Source organism: Mandrillus leucophaeus, unplaced genomic scaffold (assembly GCF_000951045.1).
Source record: "Mandrillus leucophaeus isolate KB7577 unplaced genomic scaffold, Mleu.le_1.0 Scaffold565, whole genome shotgun sequence".
NCBI classification, from domain to species: Eukaryota; Metazoa; Chordata; class Mammalia; order Primates; family Cercopithecidae; genus Mandrillus; species Mandrillus leucophaeus.
In genome coordinates, this window is record NW_012106086.1 from 555353 (window position 1) to 576643 (window position 21291).

The 21291-nt window shown below is 35.8% G+C and overlaps 1 protein-coding gene across 2 annotated transcripts in view; it reads left to right on the forward strand.

Moving 5' to 3' along the window:
* Positions 1-12129, forward strand: part of HEPACAM2 (HEPACAM family member 2) — a 36726-nt gene extending 24597 nt beyond the window's left edge. The window contains exons 5-10 of one of the 2 annotated variants that reach the window (XM_011998263.1): positions 4503-4628; positions 4716-4740; positions 4834-4871; positions 6213-6286; positions 8372-8481; positions 11445-12129. In XM_011998263.1, the coding sequence (XP_011853653.1) occupies positions 4503-4628; positions 4716-4740; positions 4834-4871; positions 6213-6286; positions 8372-8481; positions 11445-11448 (377 nt within the window). In that variant the 3' untranslated portion in view covers positions 11449-12129. The remainder of the gene's footprint in view (positions 1-4502; positions 4629-4715; positions 4741-4833; positions 4872-6212; positions 6287-8371; positions 8482-11444) is intronic. The other variant, XM_011998264.1, reaches the window with a different exon arrangement.
* Positions 12130-21291: the final 9162 nt, after the last annotated feature.

Sequence of the window (21291 nt, forward strand, 5' to 3'; positions counted from 1 at the left end):
TTTTTTTTTTTTTTTTTTTTTTTTTTTGCTTTTTTATCACGGTCACTGTCTCAGAGAGCATTCTATTTGCCTTTATCTTATTGACAACCACAGTGAAGTATGGGTCCTTCTAAATGTGTATCTTAGAAATGAAATTGACTAAATTTTGTTGGGCTTCCAAAAGTGCACCTCTAGGATGGTAGAGAATCTGGAATTCTATTATGTAAAGAACAACAAAATGATCTGGGGATGTTGAATCTGAAGAAGAGGATTCTCAGGGGAGATGTGAGAGTTTCATTAAATAATTAAGATGGCCTCATATACAGAGAGGATTTGATTTATTTGTTGTTGCTTCAATTAGTAGAACTGAGTAGATTTGGGCTTCATTTGGGGGAAGGATTTCTGTTTCTTCCATAATGATTAGGCAAGAGTGGTGGAAAGAGCATGGAATTATTGTTAGACCTTGCTAAATTCAAATTTGAGTACTGGAGTCTTAGATTTCCCAACTGTAATATGAAACTAATTATTGTATTGTAGAAGCAGTAAGTGGTAAAACTATTAATTTTGATTAGAATTCTTAATCCCTAAAGTCTAAAAGACAAATAAAAATGTATAACTAACAAGGAAATAGAGAAGAAAAGATAAATAAAATTCTGATTAATTTAAATTAGGACAAGAAAGGAGAGAGAAAAGAAATAAAAGGTAGGAAATATAGAAAAAAATAATAAGATTGTAGATCTACACTGAAATATATTACTAATCATACTAGGTCTTAGTGCGCTAAATATTCCAACTAAAAAACATGTCAAACTGGATACACACCTTATGTATGAAGATACTGAAAGGTTGAAATTAAGTAAATGAACAGATAAATCATACAAAAAAGAAAGCCAGCGTAGCTATATAGCAGGTCTTCTAATAATGTTATTTCATTTCAACATCATTTCCTTATAATATTGATGAGAAAAAATATCAATTCCCACTGGGGCCACTGTGCGTGTGCAGTCTGCACATTCTTCCCATACCTACACGGGTTTTCTCCAGGTATTCCAGCTTCCTCCCACATCCCAAAGATGTGCACATTCAATGAACTGTCATATCTACATGGTCACTGTCTGAGTTAGTGTGGGTATGTGTGTGAGTGTGCCCTGAAATGGGATGGTACCCTGTCTGGGGCTAGTTCCGGCCTTGTGCCCTGGGTTTCCGGGATAGGCTTCTAGCCACCTGCAAGCCTGAACTAGAATAAGCAGGTTGGAGAATGAATGAATGAATGAATACGAATGATTGTCAAATAAAAATTTATAAAATCTAGGATAATTATATCAATGCATGACAATAAATGATGTGATATGAAAGTGCTCCACAAGACTTCCAGATTTGTGATGTTAGTTTTTGAACTGCATGATGCTAGGAGGTGCTTTTTACAATTTTCACTTTGTAAACATTTATTCCTTGATTTAACCTATTACCACTACCACTGCCATCATTCACGGATTCACCAAAAATGGAGTAAATAATGATCTTACTTGTTTTTATTCATCTTTATTAAATGTATGTATAGCTCACATTTATTTCAGTGTTTGATATTAGAAATGTTTGGCATCTTTATGTAGACCTCTGATATTTTTCTGACCAGAAATATGTTGTAGAGACTTAGCTCTTGTTTATATCAATTAGCCAACGGTAAAATTGGTTTCATTATATGTTGTTTTACTCAGTCACAGTTTCCAAGAATCAGCTGATGTTAAGTGAGGACTTATTGTACAGGTATAAGATAAAGTATATAAAAATTAGATGAATTAGATAAATTCTTTAAGACAAGAAGCATTAGGAAGTATACCTAATAAATAGCAAAAATTGACCCAAAAAATCACAAAGTGAGAGATTTTAACATATTTATTTCAGTAACTAATGAAACAGACAAAAACTCAGTAGGAATAGAGAAAACCTGCCTCACCTAGTTGAAATAATATAAATACTACATGCAACAACTGCAGAATACACCCTCTTCATATGACTATTTGTATAGTCATTTAAAAAAATCAACAAACTTCAAAAGATTGCCCTCTAACAAGAATGAAATTAAACTAAAAATCGATAATAGAAACAACACTAGAAAATTCTCAAACTTAAGAAAATTAAGCAACAGACTTCTAAATAACCCATAAGTCAAATAGGAAATTGCAGTGAAAATTAAAAAATATTTTGGACTTAATGATAATGAAATTACTATGTTTTAAAACTCAGAAAAATGTTGCTCTGTAATTACATTGCCTACACTTCAGGAAATGAGGGGAAAATAATGGAAATTAAAGTTAAAAGTGTATTGTGTGTGTTTATATGTTGTGTTAAAATAACATATATACGTGCAATTTTTTGAAGACTTTGTTACTAGCACGCCACGGATATAGAGTCCTATTTACATAACTTTATGTAAACTTCTCTGGCTCCTCCAAGTCATAGAGTATCAGAGCAAGAAGAAAACTTAAATGCCAGTCACTCTTGCCTCCTCATTATACTAATGTGAAAATCAAAACCCTGAGAGTCAAGGGGCTCACCCAAAGTTACACAGCTCTTTAGAGAGAACAATCCCACAAGAGAATAATATCTGAGAAAAGACTAAGATCTCACAAAGAGACTACCCAAGTGCAAAGTGGTTCCAATCTAAAGGTCAACCTAACAGTGGGAGAATATAAATTATTCTACAACTTATTATGAGGCAAAAGTAATCTAATAAGCTTCATGATGTCCTAGTCTATATCTAGGATCAATAAATTGCTATTCTAGTTCATTTGAAGCTGCCTTTCATTTATTTCTTCTAGCTAAGGTTTGAAAGAGTTTAATTTAAAATCTGTTTAAAGGCAATAAGCAGGACACAGCTATTATAATCCCATAGAAGACCATTTTAAGAATGCAATTCTCTGAATGCATGTCAGAAATTTATAAACTCCCCATCAGAAATTGTGAAGATTTTTGATAATGAAAAACAACCTTGTCAAACTCTTTTAGGACTTAAGGGGAATATGGGAATGGTGTTGTATGGGGAAATTAGAAGAGATAACCGATTTCCATGATGTGTTTACTAGATTTTTGCACATATGATCTATACTACATTATTAAAAGATTCCTGTAAAATTAAGAAATGGAAGTATTCTAGATGGAAAAGCCAAGAGAGTTAATGTAGGTTTATACTGAGAGAAAGAAAAGATTAAGGCTTCCCCCCTTATTTTGGCTGTTGGAGATCTCAGCAGAGATTTTATGGTGAAAGATGACACAGTGCAGGCTGGATATTTATTGCAGAGCTGTGTAGCCACCATGGTCTTCACCACACCCAGATTTTCCAGGCTGTTCTCCACTGCTGAACAGAAAGGGCATCACATGACTTTCACTCCCATATTAATCTAGACAGAGACAGGCAACTGCCATGATTTATTTCCACACCCATATCTGAGTCACATGCTAATATGGAAGACATCTGTTACTTTCATTTGTTGGCGGTTAAAACTACTTCTTGTTATATAGATTAACTATATATATAGATTATATATAGATAGATAGATAGATTAACTAAACATATTATAGCCTGAAGCTGGTGTTAACATAGCCACAGTTAATAAGTTGTGTTGAAATTATATTAAAGGGAGGCATCATTTAGTGTTAAGAGTCTGGGGTAACTTCTGGACTCTACCACTTATAACCCAATTGACTTTGGGCAAGACTCAGCTTCCTCATCTATTGGAAGGGATGATAAAATAATCTCTCCTTTATAGGATTGTTGTAAAGATTCAGTGAGTTAATATGTATCATCCACCCTTAGAACAGAGCCTGACATATTGTAAGCACCCAGCAGATGCTATTAGTACCATATTTTATATAGTGATATTAATAAAGGGAATGACTTATGAAACAAAGTGAATTCTAGTCAAAAGGTGGGACTTTAAATATTTTTTTAAAAATCACACATACATCCTATTTTAAGAATTGACGTTTCTTTTTTTCTTTTTAATTTTTTTCATCATTTATGGTAAGAGACATTTCTTTATTGGCCAAAAATTACTAAAGTGTGTTTGAAATGAACACCTCCCCTCTCGCACCTTTATTCACATGCCATCTCCCTAGAAAATTCACATACTTGAGTTATGCTAAAAAAGCAAAATGGAAGGAAAATGAGAGAACAACTTAGCATTTAGGGTTGTAGAGATGATGAGATGAAACAGATCTAAGTTAAGGTGGCAAACATAACTGAGAAGTACGACATGAGATATTTGCTACATCTAATACAACACAATCAGCTTTAACTTGGGCAGTGCACCACATTTCCAATCACAGGTATCCCTAAGGAGTTTAGTGTGTGTTGTAAAATAAGTATATTCCTTCCATCTGGTCTCTCTCTCTCTGTGTCTCTAATATACATGTTTATATGGTTTTTTAAAATAGCGTCTCATTTAAAATAAGGCATTTAAAAAGTCAAGTTATAAACTGTAGCAATTTATTGCTAAAAATATATTTATCTTTTTATTTAGGACTGGAGAAGCTTGCACAAAAAGGAAAATCATTGTCACCTTTAGCAAGTATAACTGGAATATCACTATTTTTGATTATATCCATGTGTCTTCTCTTCCTATGGAAAAAATATCAACCCTACAAAGGTAGGTTAAAATTACAAAAAAAAAAAATTGAAGCTGTATATGTGTACTAAAAGGAACCTTACCATTTTTCTTCTCTCTTGATTTTAGTTATAAAACAGAAACTAGAAGGCAGGTAACGTATCTGTTTCTATGAAAATAGTTCTTTCCTTAGATGCTTTTTCCTCAATTATTATCCCTGACAAAAATACCTATTTTGTCTTTTCAGGCCAGAAACAGAATACAGGAAAGCTCAAACATTTTCAGGTAATGGCCAGGCTGAAAAGGGCTATTATCAGTTTTAATGTATGTTAATTAGTTGTGTTAATATTATTATATATTATTAATGTAATATAATTAATATGAGCTAAAATTAACATAACAGTCTCTTACCTTTGAGTTAGTGCCTTCACTTTACAAAGTGCTGTCTTCTGTTTTGGTTTTATATAAGTCACACAAGTCTGTATTATCAGCCTGGAAGGCACTCTTAACTCCATTTTACAGTCAAGAGAACTACTCATGAAGGGGATTAAGTCACTTGCCCATAGTCAGTAGGATCAATGAAGTTAGTTCTGCTACTTCATTGATTCTATTATCATTATTTTGAAAATGCCAAAGCGTTCTATCACTTTGTTCATTCCTAAGGTAAGTTTCATGCTGGCAGCTCCATCCCAAAGGGAAGAGGAAAAGAAGGTTTGGCAGGGGCCAGGGTTGCTTCTTTGTCCCCATTGTAACCCTCATTACCATCAATATTGACTGTACTGAGTTATTTATTATAAGTTAACAATGGAGTTTTTGCTCAGGTCACAGAGTCACAGGGAGCCAATTTGCAGTTTTATATGTGCCACTTTCCCCTCATATCACCTTAGGAAAATTATTTTTCTTGACCACAACTTCCTCTTCTAAATAATAGGGATAAAAACTTCCCCCTTAAAGTTGCTATGAGAATTAAATAAAATGAGGTGGAGTGCCTGATATGATGCCTGGATGTGTAATAAATGTGGGCCTTCTTCCTCTTTTCTAGCCCTTCCTGACTTATAAATGACAGAATGTCAGAGCTGGCAAGGGCCCCAGAGGCTGTCTCGTTCCTCCTAACCACCTCTACCCCCATCATTCTGTAGACGATAGTTTATGTGGATTGATATTGTAATGTATTTTGCCTTTTATGTATGGGAAGCTTCAGTTAGTTATTTGCTCTGTTTAGTTCTGATGGTCTCTGTTAGATCTAACGGGGTGCAGTAGATACTATGGGTGGATCAAGAGCTGCTGTGACCTTCAGGCTAAAGCCCTGGTGACCATGAGTCTCTGGTAACTGAGAGTTACAAAGGCCAAGCTTGCCCACCTATGTGTATTTAAAGATACAACAGGCTATTCTCACATCTGGCCTTAAGAATAATTGTTCCAATTCAGTTTCGATTCTCAGCTTCAGAAAGAGTGATTTCCAACACTGCTTAATGGCAATACAACTATAGGGATTAGGAAATGTTAAATTCATTTTGTACCTATACCATTTAAAGCAGACAATAAAGATAAGTTTTACAAAGTTTTAAAAAAACAACAGCAAATTAAGGCATTTGGTTTGTAAGTAGTATTTGTTTTATATTTCAGGCCATGAAGATGCTCTGGATGACTTCGGAATATATGAATTTGTTGCTTTTCCAGATGCTTCTGGTGTCTCCAGGGTTGGTTTTCCTAGTGGCTGATTAACCAAGAAGTAGAATTCTGCTTCACCAGAGGTGTAAGCAGCATTCGTTTAAGCACTGGGCAGTGTGGTCAAATGGCTGCGTTACCCATTACTGCATTAAGCAGTGTTGACTTACTCCATAATGAATGGCATTGCCAGATTTGGGGAGCTAAAGCATCTTACTTCACCTTTATAAGTAAAGCTAACACAAATAAGGAAGTTATGCTAATTCATAAATAGTCTTTACCTGGTAATCTCAGTGAAGAGAGAACTAACTAGGTTGAAAGTCAGGAGAACTGAATAAATAGGCTGGGCACGGTGGCTCACATCTGTAATCCTAGCACTTTGGGAGGCCGAGATGGAAGGATCACTTGAGCCCAGGAGTTTAACATCGGCCTGGGCAGAGACCCCATCCCAACAAATACTTTAAAATTAGCCAAGCATGGTTGCACATGCCTCTGGTCCCAACTTCTCAGGAGACCAAAGCAGGAGGATCACTGAGCCCAGGAGTTCAAGGCTACAGTGAGCTGTGATCACACTACCACACTCTAGCCTGGACAACAGAGTGAGACCCTGTCTCAAATAAATAAATACTGAATAAACAGAGGATCAGGAGACCCTGATTTAAGTGATTCTGCATCACTTGGGTGACTGCAACCCATCACTTTACTGAACTATCTCTGTTCCTCAGTTTTCCCTTTATTGCCCCCTCATATCTTTTGACAACTTTGAAAGACAATTGATCACACTCTTAAAGATACCTCATGCTTCAGAAGGAAGTTACCATATAGGCCCAAAGTATATAAGTATACATCTTTATTATTGCCCTAAAGGTGCATGAGATGGCAAGGGAGCTTTCTTATAGTTGAAGTCATTTCAGTCCGGGGGGAAAAAAAAAAAGTTTTTTAAAGCAATCAGTTTTGCTTAAGACATGCAGAATGTTTCTCTGAGCAAATCAGATTATTAACACTTTTACAGATTTGTATAGAACCAAATTTTCCTCTGCTTCCTTATTCTGCTATGAGAGTCCATTTAAGGAAGGGCACCATAAAAACAGATTACTTGCTTCCAGTCATTCTCATTTCCGTTTGTTAAAAGGACTATTTGCCATTAGGGAATGGTGACTTCTCTTGTTCAGAGGATTCTGTCAATGTATAAGGTTCATCCAGTAAGCCTCCTGACCACAGACTTTATTTGAGAAATGTCATGTGAGTAATGGAGAGGGACTGATTGGATTTCATCCTCCCTAAGGGTGAGTCGGTAACAGTCACAGATGAAGGGAAGAACTGCCCTGCAAAGGCTTTGCAATACCCTATTCAATCTCAGGCAGGATTGGCTCACCTTCACTTCCACAACCGAAAGACAAAAACAAATATTTGATGGATCAGTTATTTCAAACAGCTTCTCACGATGGCAGAAAGCACCACTCTGAGGTGTGGCTTCGAATTGGAAAGCAGGAAACTGAACAGCTAAAATTTATAATTGAATTTTTGAATAAGGAGTTTCAGTTTTTTTTATGTAAAATAATACACACTTTTTATTCCTAGGAATTCACTGGAAAGGAGTGAGATTTATATAAGAAATTTTAAGTCTTACCATGTGATTAATCACTACTCAATTTTGGAGTTTTACTGGGAGAACCTCAATTGGGCTGTATATTGTTCTTGCTTTTAAGCCACCCTTGTGCACATAATTGGCAAATAGTGTCAAAAGGGTAACTGCGGTATAGAAAAGATAATAATATGTGCTGATTCTAAGATGTCCTGACATCTTTTCTTTTGCTATTTCTTTTCTTTCTATAATATTTCCTTTCCAGCACTGCCACCTTTCTTCTTAAATGAAGAAAAAAGCCATAGCTTTGTCAAGCTATCCTTCTTCTGACCTTATAGCTATGCTACTGCATAAACTGCCATAGGGTAAGTGCAGTAAAGTGTAGCAAGGAGGATGTCAGCCTTCTAGGGAAGATAAATAGTTCTAATTCTCTAATCATCACTACTGCCAGTTGTTTTCAACTATGCAGCATAGTGGAAAAACTATTTACTAGTATTGAGATATTTTATTTTTAATGTGCCACATTTTCTAGATCCCAAGCAGATCTGTTCCAGTCTCTGATGGTATATCGGGACAAGATTTGCACAGTACAATATATGAAGTTATTCAGCACATCCCTGCCCAGCAGCAAGACCAGCCAGAGTAAGTATGAATCTGCATTTGATGGTGCTATGGAGAGGCTAAGCATTTAGCTTTTGCTTTCCCCAGAATTGATTAAAAGGCACAGAAGAAAAATACCAAAACAAGAAATTACAGTATCTGTACATTTAAGCATACTTCCCCACCTGAACATAATTTTGAGAAACAAAACAGGCAAGCACACAAGTATCTTCTAGGGCCATGCACTTGGGCCAGTGGACTAGATACAAAACTGTAGAATCAACTTTTTCTTGTGTACATTTCTTTCTCACAATATTTCCCCAAGGAATCCACATCTGGGTATGAAAGGAATATTCATGCCAATTCTGTAGCCATCTTAATGATTACTTAATGATTTTCCAGTGGCTATGGTAGTTTTAGAGCCATGATGATTTGTCACTAAAAATAGGACCAGTAAAATAAAAGCAGAGGATCCACAGCACAGTCAGCACCAGTGCCCATCCTCTTATTCAAAGTAGCCTATTCCCAAGCGAGTGGAACCCCATTGAGGACTGACCTCTCACCCATAGAGGAAAAACCTGTGCTGAGAACAAAGCTGGGAACCTATTTATCCAGTTAAGCTCAAGGCTGTCACTAAGAAGTTTCTCTTTCCTCCCTGCCATGGAGAAATAAAGCCTACAACGTTTTGAAATAATAAGATGAACTCTTTTTTGTGGGCTGTAGCTGCCTGCAGGCATAACTGCCACAGATCATCTTCCATCCTTTCTTTGTCATTTATTGACTTTGAAAAGAACATCAATAACCACATACAGAAACTTCCCCTCTGGCAAAAGAAACAGTTCCAGCAAAGTAATTCATGCACACTTCTGGGTAAATACCAAAAATAGCAGCTAGGAGTGAACAAATCCATGGGAAATTATCTTATGGGGAGGAAACCTAGTCCTGGGGGGACTGTGCATCATTTAAGGTCTAAATAAGTGACAACATACTTCAGAGAACCTCATCAGAGAAAATTTACCTAGAGTCACATGAATAAGGAACAGACTCTGATGGAGCTAGAAACTTCTAGTTTGAAAAAAATGTTGTAAAGCATTGCATTATTAATCTAGTAGGACACAAGAGTAGGATATTATTACATGATATTTTAAGAATAAAAACTCTCTAAAATGATACCTAATTCTCTTTACTGTCTATAATAGAAAACTAGGGGAAGTTTGTTTGCTGTTAAATATAAGGCATTGAAAGAATTTTGAGATTATGTCTCCTTTCTAAGATTTAATCTAATTAAAATTTGTATCCTATTTAAATTCATTTGTTTTTCTATATATCCTTTCTTCTAACCATCAATTTTTCACATTAGAATGTAAACAAACCAAATGACAACTTGGGGTTTATCTTTTAAGGTTCTCAAGAACGAAATAAATTTGAAGTCAAAATTGTGAACATGGCAGCTACAATTTCAGAACACAAAATAGTGATTGGGTTGTTTTCCATGTCAAAAAAACTGATTCTCAAAAAAAAAAAACACCCTTTGAAATTAGATGACTTTTAGACACTAGCAAAATCTTTTGACTTTCTTAAGAACATAAAAGTTTATTTCATAAATAAGATTTGAGAACTGAAAACAAAGCAGAAATGTTCTTTTTCAGGCATTCAAAACTGCTATTCAAAAGGTATTCAAAACTGCTATTAGGACATGCTCCTCCAAAAGGCAGTCACCCTCAAGACCCCAGTTCATACTACCAGCCCAATCTGAGTGACATCTCCACCTCCCACAGACTCTCTCGTCTCACCTTCTTCTTGTCTTCTCAGTCTTTTTTTGTGTGTTTGTTAGTTTATCTGCGTACGTCTTTGTCTTCCAGTGGCTCTCTCTTCCTTTACCTTCATCCTTTGAATCCCTCCTTTTCTGAGTCTACCCTTCTCTTTTCTTCTCTTTCTCCATAACTGTCTCCCTTATCCGTAATATCCTTCTTAAAATTTTCCTACTCTGTCTTCTAACTTTATCTAAATGGGGAGCCAATATTTTTTAAAGTGTTATTTTATTCGAATTCAGATTTGTGTTACTTACTCTAATTTTTTAAATAAATAAACGAAATGCTTCCTTTTTCCTTATCAGAAACTAGTTTGTACTTATTTTACTTATAATCAATTCACAAACATTTCCAGGACGTTTACTATGTGCTAGAGCAAGACATTAAATAAGACAATTTTTTAAAGATTTCATAGTTTAGTGGGCTGCTGTTTACTTAACTAAAGATGAGTGATTCTTAGTAAAATAAATAATTCTCAGTAGCATAAATGCCACCTATAGATGCAGAGAGCATTTTTCTTTCCTGATTACCTATGGTTTATTCTCCTCTAGGTCCAATTAAATTCAAAGATCAACTTCATGAGTAATGCATTATTATAGGTGGAAACTCTCCCATCTCTTATTCCCAATGTGAATGTGCCAGCTCTGGGGAAAGAATCTTAACTTCACTGCTTTCTTTTATTTGGCAGTCACTTCTGAGCAGGAAAGACAGCCAAACAATTTTATTCTTTGGCTCTTAGACTGTTCTAACAATGTTATTTTCTTTACTTCATGTGTCTATTAACTAATTGGACTGCTGTTTAACAAATTGGTAAACCGGTTTGTGTTCATATTCTAGTACTCAGCCCAATTATTTATTTATTGAACTTACGGCTGGATGTATTTCAATATTGTCTATTGACCTCATTAAATGCTCTTGGTAGAGTTTATATTGAACCCAAGACTGATGTTAGTATATTGAAAACAGGACATTCAAGTTAAGTAAACCTTTAGTTTCAAAAGTAAATTACCTACAAAATTTAGTAATTGCCTTCTCTTATATTTATTTGTTGATAAATGTAATTTTCTTGAGCTAGCTCAAAATATTGATCTAACTTGTAGCCTTGGAAAGGAATAAAAGAATTTAAGGTTCTTTTACCTGCAGACCTGAAAAATCTATAGAACTGTTTACATATTTTGTATATCTCTTCACTAGGTGAACTCTCATGGGCTAAACAGCACATTAGAGTGAAATTCTGAAGAAATATTTTAAGGAAAAACAGTGGAAAAGTATATTAATCTGGAATCAGTGAAGAAACCAAGACCAACACATCTTACTCATTACTCCTTTACATGCAGAATAGAGGCATTTATGCAAATTGAACTGCAGGTTTTTCAGCATATACACATTGTCTTGTGCAACAGAAAAACGTGTTGGGGAAATATTCCTCAGTGGGCAGTCTTTCTCATGCCGATGAGGAGAATGAAAATGACAGGGGTTTCCTCTTTCGTTTTGTACGAAATATCTCTGCAAAGCTCAATTAGTTCCACTCTATACTTCCACTGTCATCAACACTGAGACTATCCTGTCTCACCTACAAATGTGGAAACTTTACATTGTTAGATTTTTCAGCAGACTTTGTTTTATTAAATTTTTATTAGTGTTAGGAATCCTAAATTTATGTTTCAATTTTATTTCCAAATTTCTATCTTGTTATTTGTACAACAAAGTAATAAGGATGGTTGTCACAAAAACAAAACTATGCTTTCTCTTTTTTTTCAATCACCAGTAGTATTTTTGAGAAGATTTGTACACACTTAAGGAAATGACTATTAAAGTCTTATTTTTATTTTTTTCAAGGAAAGATGGATTCAAATAAATTATTCTGTTTTTGCTTTTATGTGGTCTTAATTCTTTGTCTTATAGAGTAAAAATATTACACAAAAATCGAATTGTAGATATTGGTTTTTTTAATCCTTACTTCCCAATGTGCAATCAAGTCTAGATTATAGGGAATTATAAAAATAAACATCTTGCTCTCTAATGGCCTATCATTTTAAATAGAAGAAAAGAAGTCCTAAAAATAGAATTTGTTTTTTAAAAGTTTTAAGCAAGCCACTGTGGGAACATTGCCCCTCCTGCATTTTCATAGAAGCACATGCTGAAAAGAAAATTAAGACTTTAGTCCCACGACTCCTTTCTGGTCCTCTCTCTCTACTACCCTTATATATTGTTCTGTTGGAAAAGTCCATCAGGTCTACCACAACTATTGTCTACATTTAGTAAAAAAAAAAAAAAAAAAAAAAAAAAAAAAAAACTACTATATCTGATTAGAAAAGAAATTCATGCCCCTTGTAAAAATATATGTATACTTGGAAATGCAGAAGACTCACCATAAAACAATTAAAATCACTTGTATTCTTACTCCTCTGTTAGCATTTCCCCCAGATTAGTTATGTACATATTCATTCATGCTCCTTCCATTTCCAGAGAAGATTCATGGTAGCTCATATAAATGCATAAAATCACAAGATAAAATATGCCCAAAAAGTAAAGTTGATAAGGAAAACAGGATGAAGGAACAACGAGAGGCAAAGCAAAAGCAGTAAGAGATTAAGAACCAGTGTGATGAGGTCCCCTTCATCTGTGAGTATTGTTTCCCACAACCAAGATCATGTGCCATATACAGGTATATATCTAAAGAGGGATTTCTAAGCTGAATGCAATTTGTAAGTAGCAGAGCCAAAAAAAAGGTTGCAATCCTATTGCAGGGCCAGAAGAAAGTAAGTCAGCCATCCACCGCAGCTCCATCCATCTCTCCCTTTCTTTCTCAGTCTTGTGCCCCCGCTCCTTCCTTGGGGGTGTTCTCTTTGCTGATGCATCTCTTATTTGGAGGCCAGACACTAACTACAATGAACTGCAGCTATGTCTCTGTCTTCCCCTTCCTAAACCCAATTCTGAAACACTTTAATCCACAGACAATCTTCAACAGCCCTTTCTGAAAAGATAAATAGTACATTCACACGATTCACAAATCAAAACTCTATTTAGAAAAAAACAAAACAAAACCATGCACTGAGGTAACTGTGTTTGTTAGTTTTGGGGTTTGGTTTGGCTATTTTGTGTATACCTCCAGAGTTTCTCGCCACAAACCAAGGAAAATACAAACATGTATTCCTATTTTTTCAAACTCACTTTTCAATTACTTGTAATTCCTCTCATTTCTCTATCTCTCTCACACAAACAAAAATACACGGACTCCTTTAGCGCATGGTTCCACTCAAAGTGGCAAGGAATTGCTGAAAGCAGAAATGTGAAAGGATCTAGAATCCAATTAACTTTTGCTGTCATTGGTGTGTAACACCGGATGACTCACTGCTTTTTTAGTAAATGAGGATGAAAGTTTCATAAATTAATCAAGGTTTCCAAGGGAAGTGATGAACCAAAACCCAGATGTTCACCTAATTAACAAATTAATCTTTAAAAGCCAGCCTAAAGTTCTTTCCTCATTACTAAACAGAATCGTAGCTAGTGTTAGTTTTTAACTTTATATTACCACTTCTAACTTGGAATAGAATCAAATTCCTGATGCTTATTATTTTTAAAGAGTATATCCTACTGATAGACTTTTATACAAAAAATTAAAATACCTACTACTAAAATATAGTTTTCCTTGGTTTTCTGACGTGTCCTTCCATGTTAATAAAACAATTTCAGTTAAACTGCAATATAGTCTCAGACATCAAGGTTCATATGATCCTTCAGTTCCACTAGAGCATGTACATGAAAAAGTGTTCTTAAAATAATAAAAATTGAGTGATAACACATTACTTAGCATATAGGTAGCTATTTCCCTACATTTTACTCAAAATTTATTTTTTAAAAGTTATTTTCTGCTTCTTCCTTGCTATATATAACCATGTATATTCCTATATCATTCCTACATAGTCCGCTAAAGTTCGTGTTCAAATATACATTAATATAGATGTTTTAGTTTCACAAAGAAATAGGAAAGCAAAACTATCTTCCTCATCGACACAGAAATCAGACACAGCATTTGGATTTAACAGTGTTACTTTCCTTCTTTCTCATCTCCTAGATACACTGTTTATTGTGATTACCATATTAAGCTTGAAGTTTATTCAACTTTCACATCCATGACTTATTTTGATCTTCACAAGAACCCTGTGAGCTAGAACCAGTATACCCACTTTACAGATGAAGAAACCAAAACTCTGGGAGTTGAACGACTTTCCTAAAGTCACTAAACCAATGAATGGCAGAGCTGATTTCCGAACTACATCTCTGGCTCCAAGTCCAAGGTCTATTCCAATGCACCAATGATTTTTCTGGGCATGGCACCCTGGAATGGAGCAAACACAAATGTGTCTTGTCAGCCTTACCTTGGGAACTTCATTAGTTTCAAGTATTATTGAGCTCCCAGCAGAGTTTATTTACTTGTTTGTTGATTCTTGGCCAAGAATTTTCTCATTTGTATATGCTCCTAGGGAAGATGACAGCTCAATTGCTTGCCATCAATAGGGCATAAACTGGGAGAATGTTTTCACACTTGTGAAAATCCCCAGCAGAATCCCACCTTAGGTTTATGACGGAAGCTCTCTGAGCCTCTGAGTCTTTGGAGATCAATCAATGAGTCTCATCACATTCATCCCAGCACACACACTTTAGAACACAGACAATGCACAGTTTTTTAAATTGTAAAAACTGTGAGCTGAATTGCCTGCCCTCTTTGTATTTAATAAAGACACCATCTATAGAAGGCAAATACATTACTGTATTTTCAATAACCAAGTTTCTTTGAATTTGTCTCCCAGAGAAACTTAAATTTAACTTTGGGAGCTATTTTTCCTTGCAGTTCACTGAGACTCTACCAAAATGTTTGTCCTTCAGAAACCAGAGAGTCACAGAGTGGGATTATATAAAATCTGATTCTCATTATGTGTAAAATAATTCATATTTTCTGATTCACAGTTCACAGATAACTAGACATTTTACAGAGGAGGAAACTGACTCAGACTTTCAGGCCCTCGGTTTCCCCATCAAAACATGAAGAGGCTGAAATAGGCAACCTCCACCCTGCTTTGATTTTCCCAAAAGTGACATTCTCCAAGCAGGTCAGGTCCTCTGCAATTCTCTCATTACACCTGTATTGAAACCCTTACCATGCTACTATAATTATACTGTGAACTAAGCATGTAAAGAGCTAATTATAATACTGTGTTCTAAATGCAATAGTAGAAGTGTGTAAAAATGCAGAGACACCACAGAAGAAGGAGTGATTAATTCCTTTTGGCAGCATCCAATAAGCATTCTTATAGCATATTGGGTTTTGGTGGGTGAAAGGAACACACCAACTTTAGAGGAAAGGGCATTCCAGGAGCTAACATTGAGTAAGATTTGTAATATATGAGGAATGAGTATGACAAGTATAGTCATGCAAAACAAAAAACGTGAATGACCCAAGAGGGTATACTTAGTAAAATTATAAAACATGCCCAGTCCTTGAGAAGTTGAAATCTCATTAGAAATTTCTGTTATGTTTAATAAACTCTTGTTAACTATATTTCATGTGCCATAAGATAGAGAATAAATAAATATAACTCAGTCTTTATCTTCTAAGAGCTTGCAGTCTTGTCAAAGAAGGAGATACAATAAATTTAATAATAATACTAGTAGATACTAAATGCAACATGATACACCATTAAGAAAGAAGAACAAAAAGCATACTATGGAAGCTTAGATGAGGGCATCAAATTGAGTCTAGGGTATTCAAAGAAGGCTTCCCGGAAGAAGCTGAGCTGAATTTCAAGGGACGAGAAGGAGTTAGCCAAGTGAAGAAATGTGAGGAAAGCATTTCAGGCAGAGATAACTGCTTGGGCAAAGGCATAGAGGCAAGAAACAGCCTGGTCTATGTGAAGAACTGTAAGCAGTGCAGTAATAATGAGAGAATAAGACAGGGAATGGTCAAGGCAAGTACTGATGAGAGAAGAAGCTAGTATACTGTACTTCTCCATTACACTCATCACGAGGGTGATCATTTGCCTAGTGTCTATCTTCCTCGCTAGACTGTAAGCTCCCAAAGTCAGGGAAGGCAGGGAATAACATCTGCCTATATTCCCAATGATTATCATATCTCAGCAATCAAGAAATATTTGAGGATAAAATGAATGAATAAGAGTACATGGACAAAGGTCTGATCATGCATGAACCTGAGTGTTCAGTTAAGAAACTTGGATTTATTCTCTAAGTAATGAGACATCAGAGCAGGTGAGCAATCATATCAGATTTCTGTTTCAAATAGATCACTCTACATAAACTTGGAAATGGATTTTATAGGATGAAGCTGAGACTAGATAAATAATTAGGGAAGATATTACTATCATCAAGATGAGGATGTAGCGCTGGATGGACTATAGGGTGGAAGTCTTAGAGATAAAACTTGTAGAGACCCAGTTATTGGATATGGGACATCAAATACAGGTAAGAGTCATAAAGAACACTTGTATTTCTGTCTTGAGAGCTTGATGATGCCATCACACAAGATGGGAAGTGCTTGTGAAACAATAGGTTTAAAAGGGGGGAAGTGATGGGTTTAGAACTAGGTAAGGTTAGGATTAGTTTAGGATTACAAATAGAAATGTCCGATAGACAGTTGTATATCCAAGAGGGACATTCAGGGAGAGGTTTGGGTTTAACAAATAAATTTGGACCACATATCACAATGCCTTTGACAGAGAATAACAAAAAACTCAGATTAAAAGGACTGAATGAATAATTTATTGTCTCAAATGACAGGAGTTCAAAGGTCAAGTAAATTCCCAGGATTGGTTAATTTAATGACTCAACAATGTCATCAAGAACCCAAGTTCTTTTTCATCTTCTACTCTTCTCTCATGGTTACAGGATGGATGTAGCAATTCCAGAAGTGATATAAACATGCCGCACCATCCAGAAAATGGAAAAAGCCACTTCGTGTGCTACTTCCTTGGGTGTGAGGAAAACTTTCCCAGAAGCCTCTACTAGAATTCCAGTAGTGTTTCCTTGACCATACATGCTACATGCCCTTCCCTAAAGGAATTATTGGCAAGAGGAGTGGGATTACCTTGATTGAAACAGTACTCAGAATTTACTTCCCTCGATATGGTAGGGAAGACAACACCTTCCGAAGCATGTGAGTAGTTGGAAAAACAATGAATATCTGATTAAAATTGAATTTTGTATGGAATGAGGAACAGGTGGAAGTGGACGTCAGAAGTGAGATAGAAAGCAAATAAAGGGGGAAATGCCCTTGGAAACACCAACTTCAGGAGATGCCATCGCCATTATGGAGATGCCAGGGAAGGTTAAGAAACAGCAGTTAAAGAAGCAAAAGGTGAACTTGGAAATAAACTTTAAAGAGAAAAATTGAATATGAATTTTATTGTTGTATGTCCATAAATATCTTTTAAGAAGGGTGGGTGACCCTATATATTCTGGTTCCAGATCAGGAAGATTCTCATGTCTACAATGACCACCTAAAACCATTTTCTTAGACAGTTCTGTTTTAGTGAAATTTTATTAGGTTAATTAACATATATTTACTGAAATATTTCAATGAAATTTAATTTTTAACTATATGATTTTGCACATTAAGAAATCTACCAACTGCAAATCCTGATTCTTACTTTCAAACAAGCCCTTAGTCTTAGAGGCTGACCTGCCAGGCAGTCATAATTAGATGTTAATAGATACATACATTTGTTGATTTCATTTGTGTCTAACAACTTCTGACCTTGACCTCATTTCTCATGCCATCAAGGAAAATCCCCACTGTTCCAACACACACACTTAAAATACATCTATTTCAAACCTTCTGCTTTCAAAAGTGTCCCAATAGATTATATCAGGACCATACATGGAAAGCTCTCGTTTGCCTCCTTGTCCATCTGGAATATTCTTGTTTGCTCTTCAAGGCTAACCGTGCTGATGTCATATCTACTGTGCAGCCTCCCCAGAAGTGCCCAAGATTCTTTCATGATCCTATAATGCTGCCTACAAAACCCAGCTGGAGCCCTGGACACACATCTACTTTCCCCTGTTAGATGGGAAAGATCAAACAATTTAAAATAAATGAGATACCATTTAGTAACTAGGTTACACAAATAGAAATGATATTAGCAAACTAGTACTGTGTATGTAGTGCTGATGCAGTAGTGTTGAGGTAAAACCAAACACTATTTGTGCCCAGTCCCAGTTGTCTAATCTGTAATGTGAGAGAGAAGGACCAAAAAAACTCTAGGATTCCTTTCAGTTTTATGGCCCATGCTTTTATTAATTTACCATAAATATCTATAACTCCTTGGCAGACAGATATTATAAAGTCCAAATCTTTTCACCAAGCTGTTGCCTTTGCTTAAATAACTGAACTAATAAGTAGACATAAAAGAAAATTTGTTTCCTCATTTGAGAACTCAGCATGGCATCTCACTTGTGTACTCTTATCATCTTTATGCAGCACCACTTAGTGTAGGCACTATCAAGTAATTACACACAGTGTAATAGTTGCAAATACCTACAATGTCAATAAAATGTCCAAACTTTTTCCAGTAGTGTTTTCAGGTTTTCTTGTTTTCAAATGATCTGTTTAAAGAAAAGGAACAAGAAATCTAAGTACCTATCAGCAGGGGGTGAGTTAAATACTAGTAAAACTAACAGGACATCGTAGCATTAAAAAGAATGAGATAAATCTAAATATAATAACACGGAGAAAAGTTCTGCGTATCTTATTAATTGAAAAACAATATGTCACAGTCCATTTTTTGGTATGATTCACATGTGATATAATCATATGAATCAATACTAATTCTATGTATTTGTGTATATAGAGAAAATATTTAGTAGCAATCTCTGAGAAGAAGAAAGGAATAGTGGGTGCAGAGGCTTAATATTTTTTTCTTTTTTGCTTTACAGATATTTGTACTGCTTCATAGATTTTTTTACAATAATAAAGCACAAAAAGCTGCTTAAGGAGAACTTAACATTCTAAATCACACATCTTAATTGAAATTCCATTTGTGTAAAACTGTTCTGTAATTACTCAAGTATGTAGACCACTTATCCCTTCCCTTTCATTTACTCTCATTTTCTTTCTTTCAATTTTTCTTGGCCCTTTCTTCCTGATTTTCCTTTTTTTGTTCTGATTTCATTTCTCCTTGTTGTATTCCATATTTTCCTGCCTTTAATTTCCTTTCTCCTTTCCCCTAAACTGAATCCCTGAAAGGTGAAAATCTGGAAGTGTAAATAGGTGATTTTCGTGTTGGGTAGTGACTCTGATCATGGCCCACGGCTCTCCAAATACAGGAATCCGAACTGTGTGGTCTGACCACCTGAGAGGAACTGTGGCCAAGACGGAAGGACATCAAGATTCAGAGACCGACTGTAGAGATTTAAAACAAAATTCTACCACTAAAATCCAGAATTTACTTTTTCATGAAAATGTATAATGATTTGGCTTTCATGTTGTGGCTATTTCACCTGCAGTCCAGCAGGAAAAAGAGTGAATCCTAGAATAAAGGAGCCTCCATAACAAAGAGAGGACTGGGCTAATGTTACCATGGCAACTGCCAGGTTAATCAGAACGGTTGGTGAAAGATATGAAGTATTTGGTGGGTCTTGCTTCTTATGGCTAAAAGTCTATGTGATTGGATTGAATTGAAATTGAATTGAATTGAAACACATTGAATTGGAAAGCAAAAGACTAACCTGAGGCAGAGGTTTTTCAAGGATGCACTTAATTAATTTATTGTTGTAATTTGGTGTGCAATATATGTCAAACTCTGCCAGATGCCTAAAATATATTCTACCTTAGCTTTCAGAATAATGCTATGATGCATTATCCCTACTTTGTAGATGAAGAAACTGATGTTGAGAGACATTAGGAATCCCCTCCAATGTCATCAACTAATGAGTAAATGTCTGTATCACTCTCCGCTCTCTCCCAGACAACTTCAGCAAGGGCTGCTTTGTGGAATCACACTGGAGGCTTCATGAAGCTGTGTGTTTACATATAAAGTTCCCAGCTAAAGCTTCCAAGCTCTCTGGAGTTAAACGTTGCAGAACATCAGCTATTTCATTTGTTCAGTGTTCAGGTGGCTTCCACTTTGCATAAGAATGCTAGGAAAACAATTCCATTTTTTTCAGAATTAATAAGCTAGAATCAAAATGAGTATGTCTCTCTTAATACTTATTTAATGTATATTCATATATATATTTATTTATATGTAGAAACATCTACATACATATTTATATATTATCAGGCAATGTTTCCATTGCAGTAAGGTCGACTGCAAACTTCTTTTATCTGCAGAGAGAGAAAGATGAGGTGGTATTCTTTACATTTCTAGAACGGGGTACCTATAATTTCACTTCCTATCTCTAATACCATGCTGCTCCACAGAAGTGAGACCTTTATTTATACAGAAACAAAAAGGCCTAGATCAAGGAGGGGTGTGTGTGCGCGCGCGTGTGTGTGTGTGTTGTGGCTCTGAAAGGTTTCTGAAGCAATGGCTACTTGTTTTAACTAAAGTAAACCGTTTTTTGTTTTGTTTTGTTTTTTGGTTTCTTTTTTTTTTTTTTTTTTGAGACAGTGTCTTGCTCTGTCGCCCAGGCTGGAGTGCAGTGGGGCGATCTCGGCTTACTTCAAGCTCCGCCTCCCGGGTTTACGCTATTCTTCTGCCTCAGCCTCCCGAGTAGCTGGGACTACAGGTGCCCGCCACCACGCCCGGCTAATTTTTTGTACTTTTAGTAGAGACGGGGTTTCATCGTGTTAGCCAGGATGGTCTCGATCTCCTGACCTCGTGATCCGCCCACCTCGGCCTCCCGAAGTGCTGGGATTACAGGCTTGAGCCACCGTGCCCGGCCAGTAAACCGGTTTTAACAGGTAGATTCAATTCTCATGTCCTCTGCATCTAATGCATTTTTATTGTAAGTGGCAAGCTGTAAACATTAGCATTTTAAATCTATCTTTGAAAAGACACAAACATGAATGCTCCCATTTCTTCCC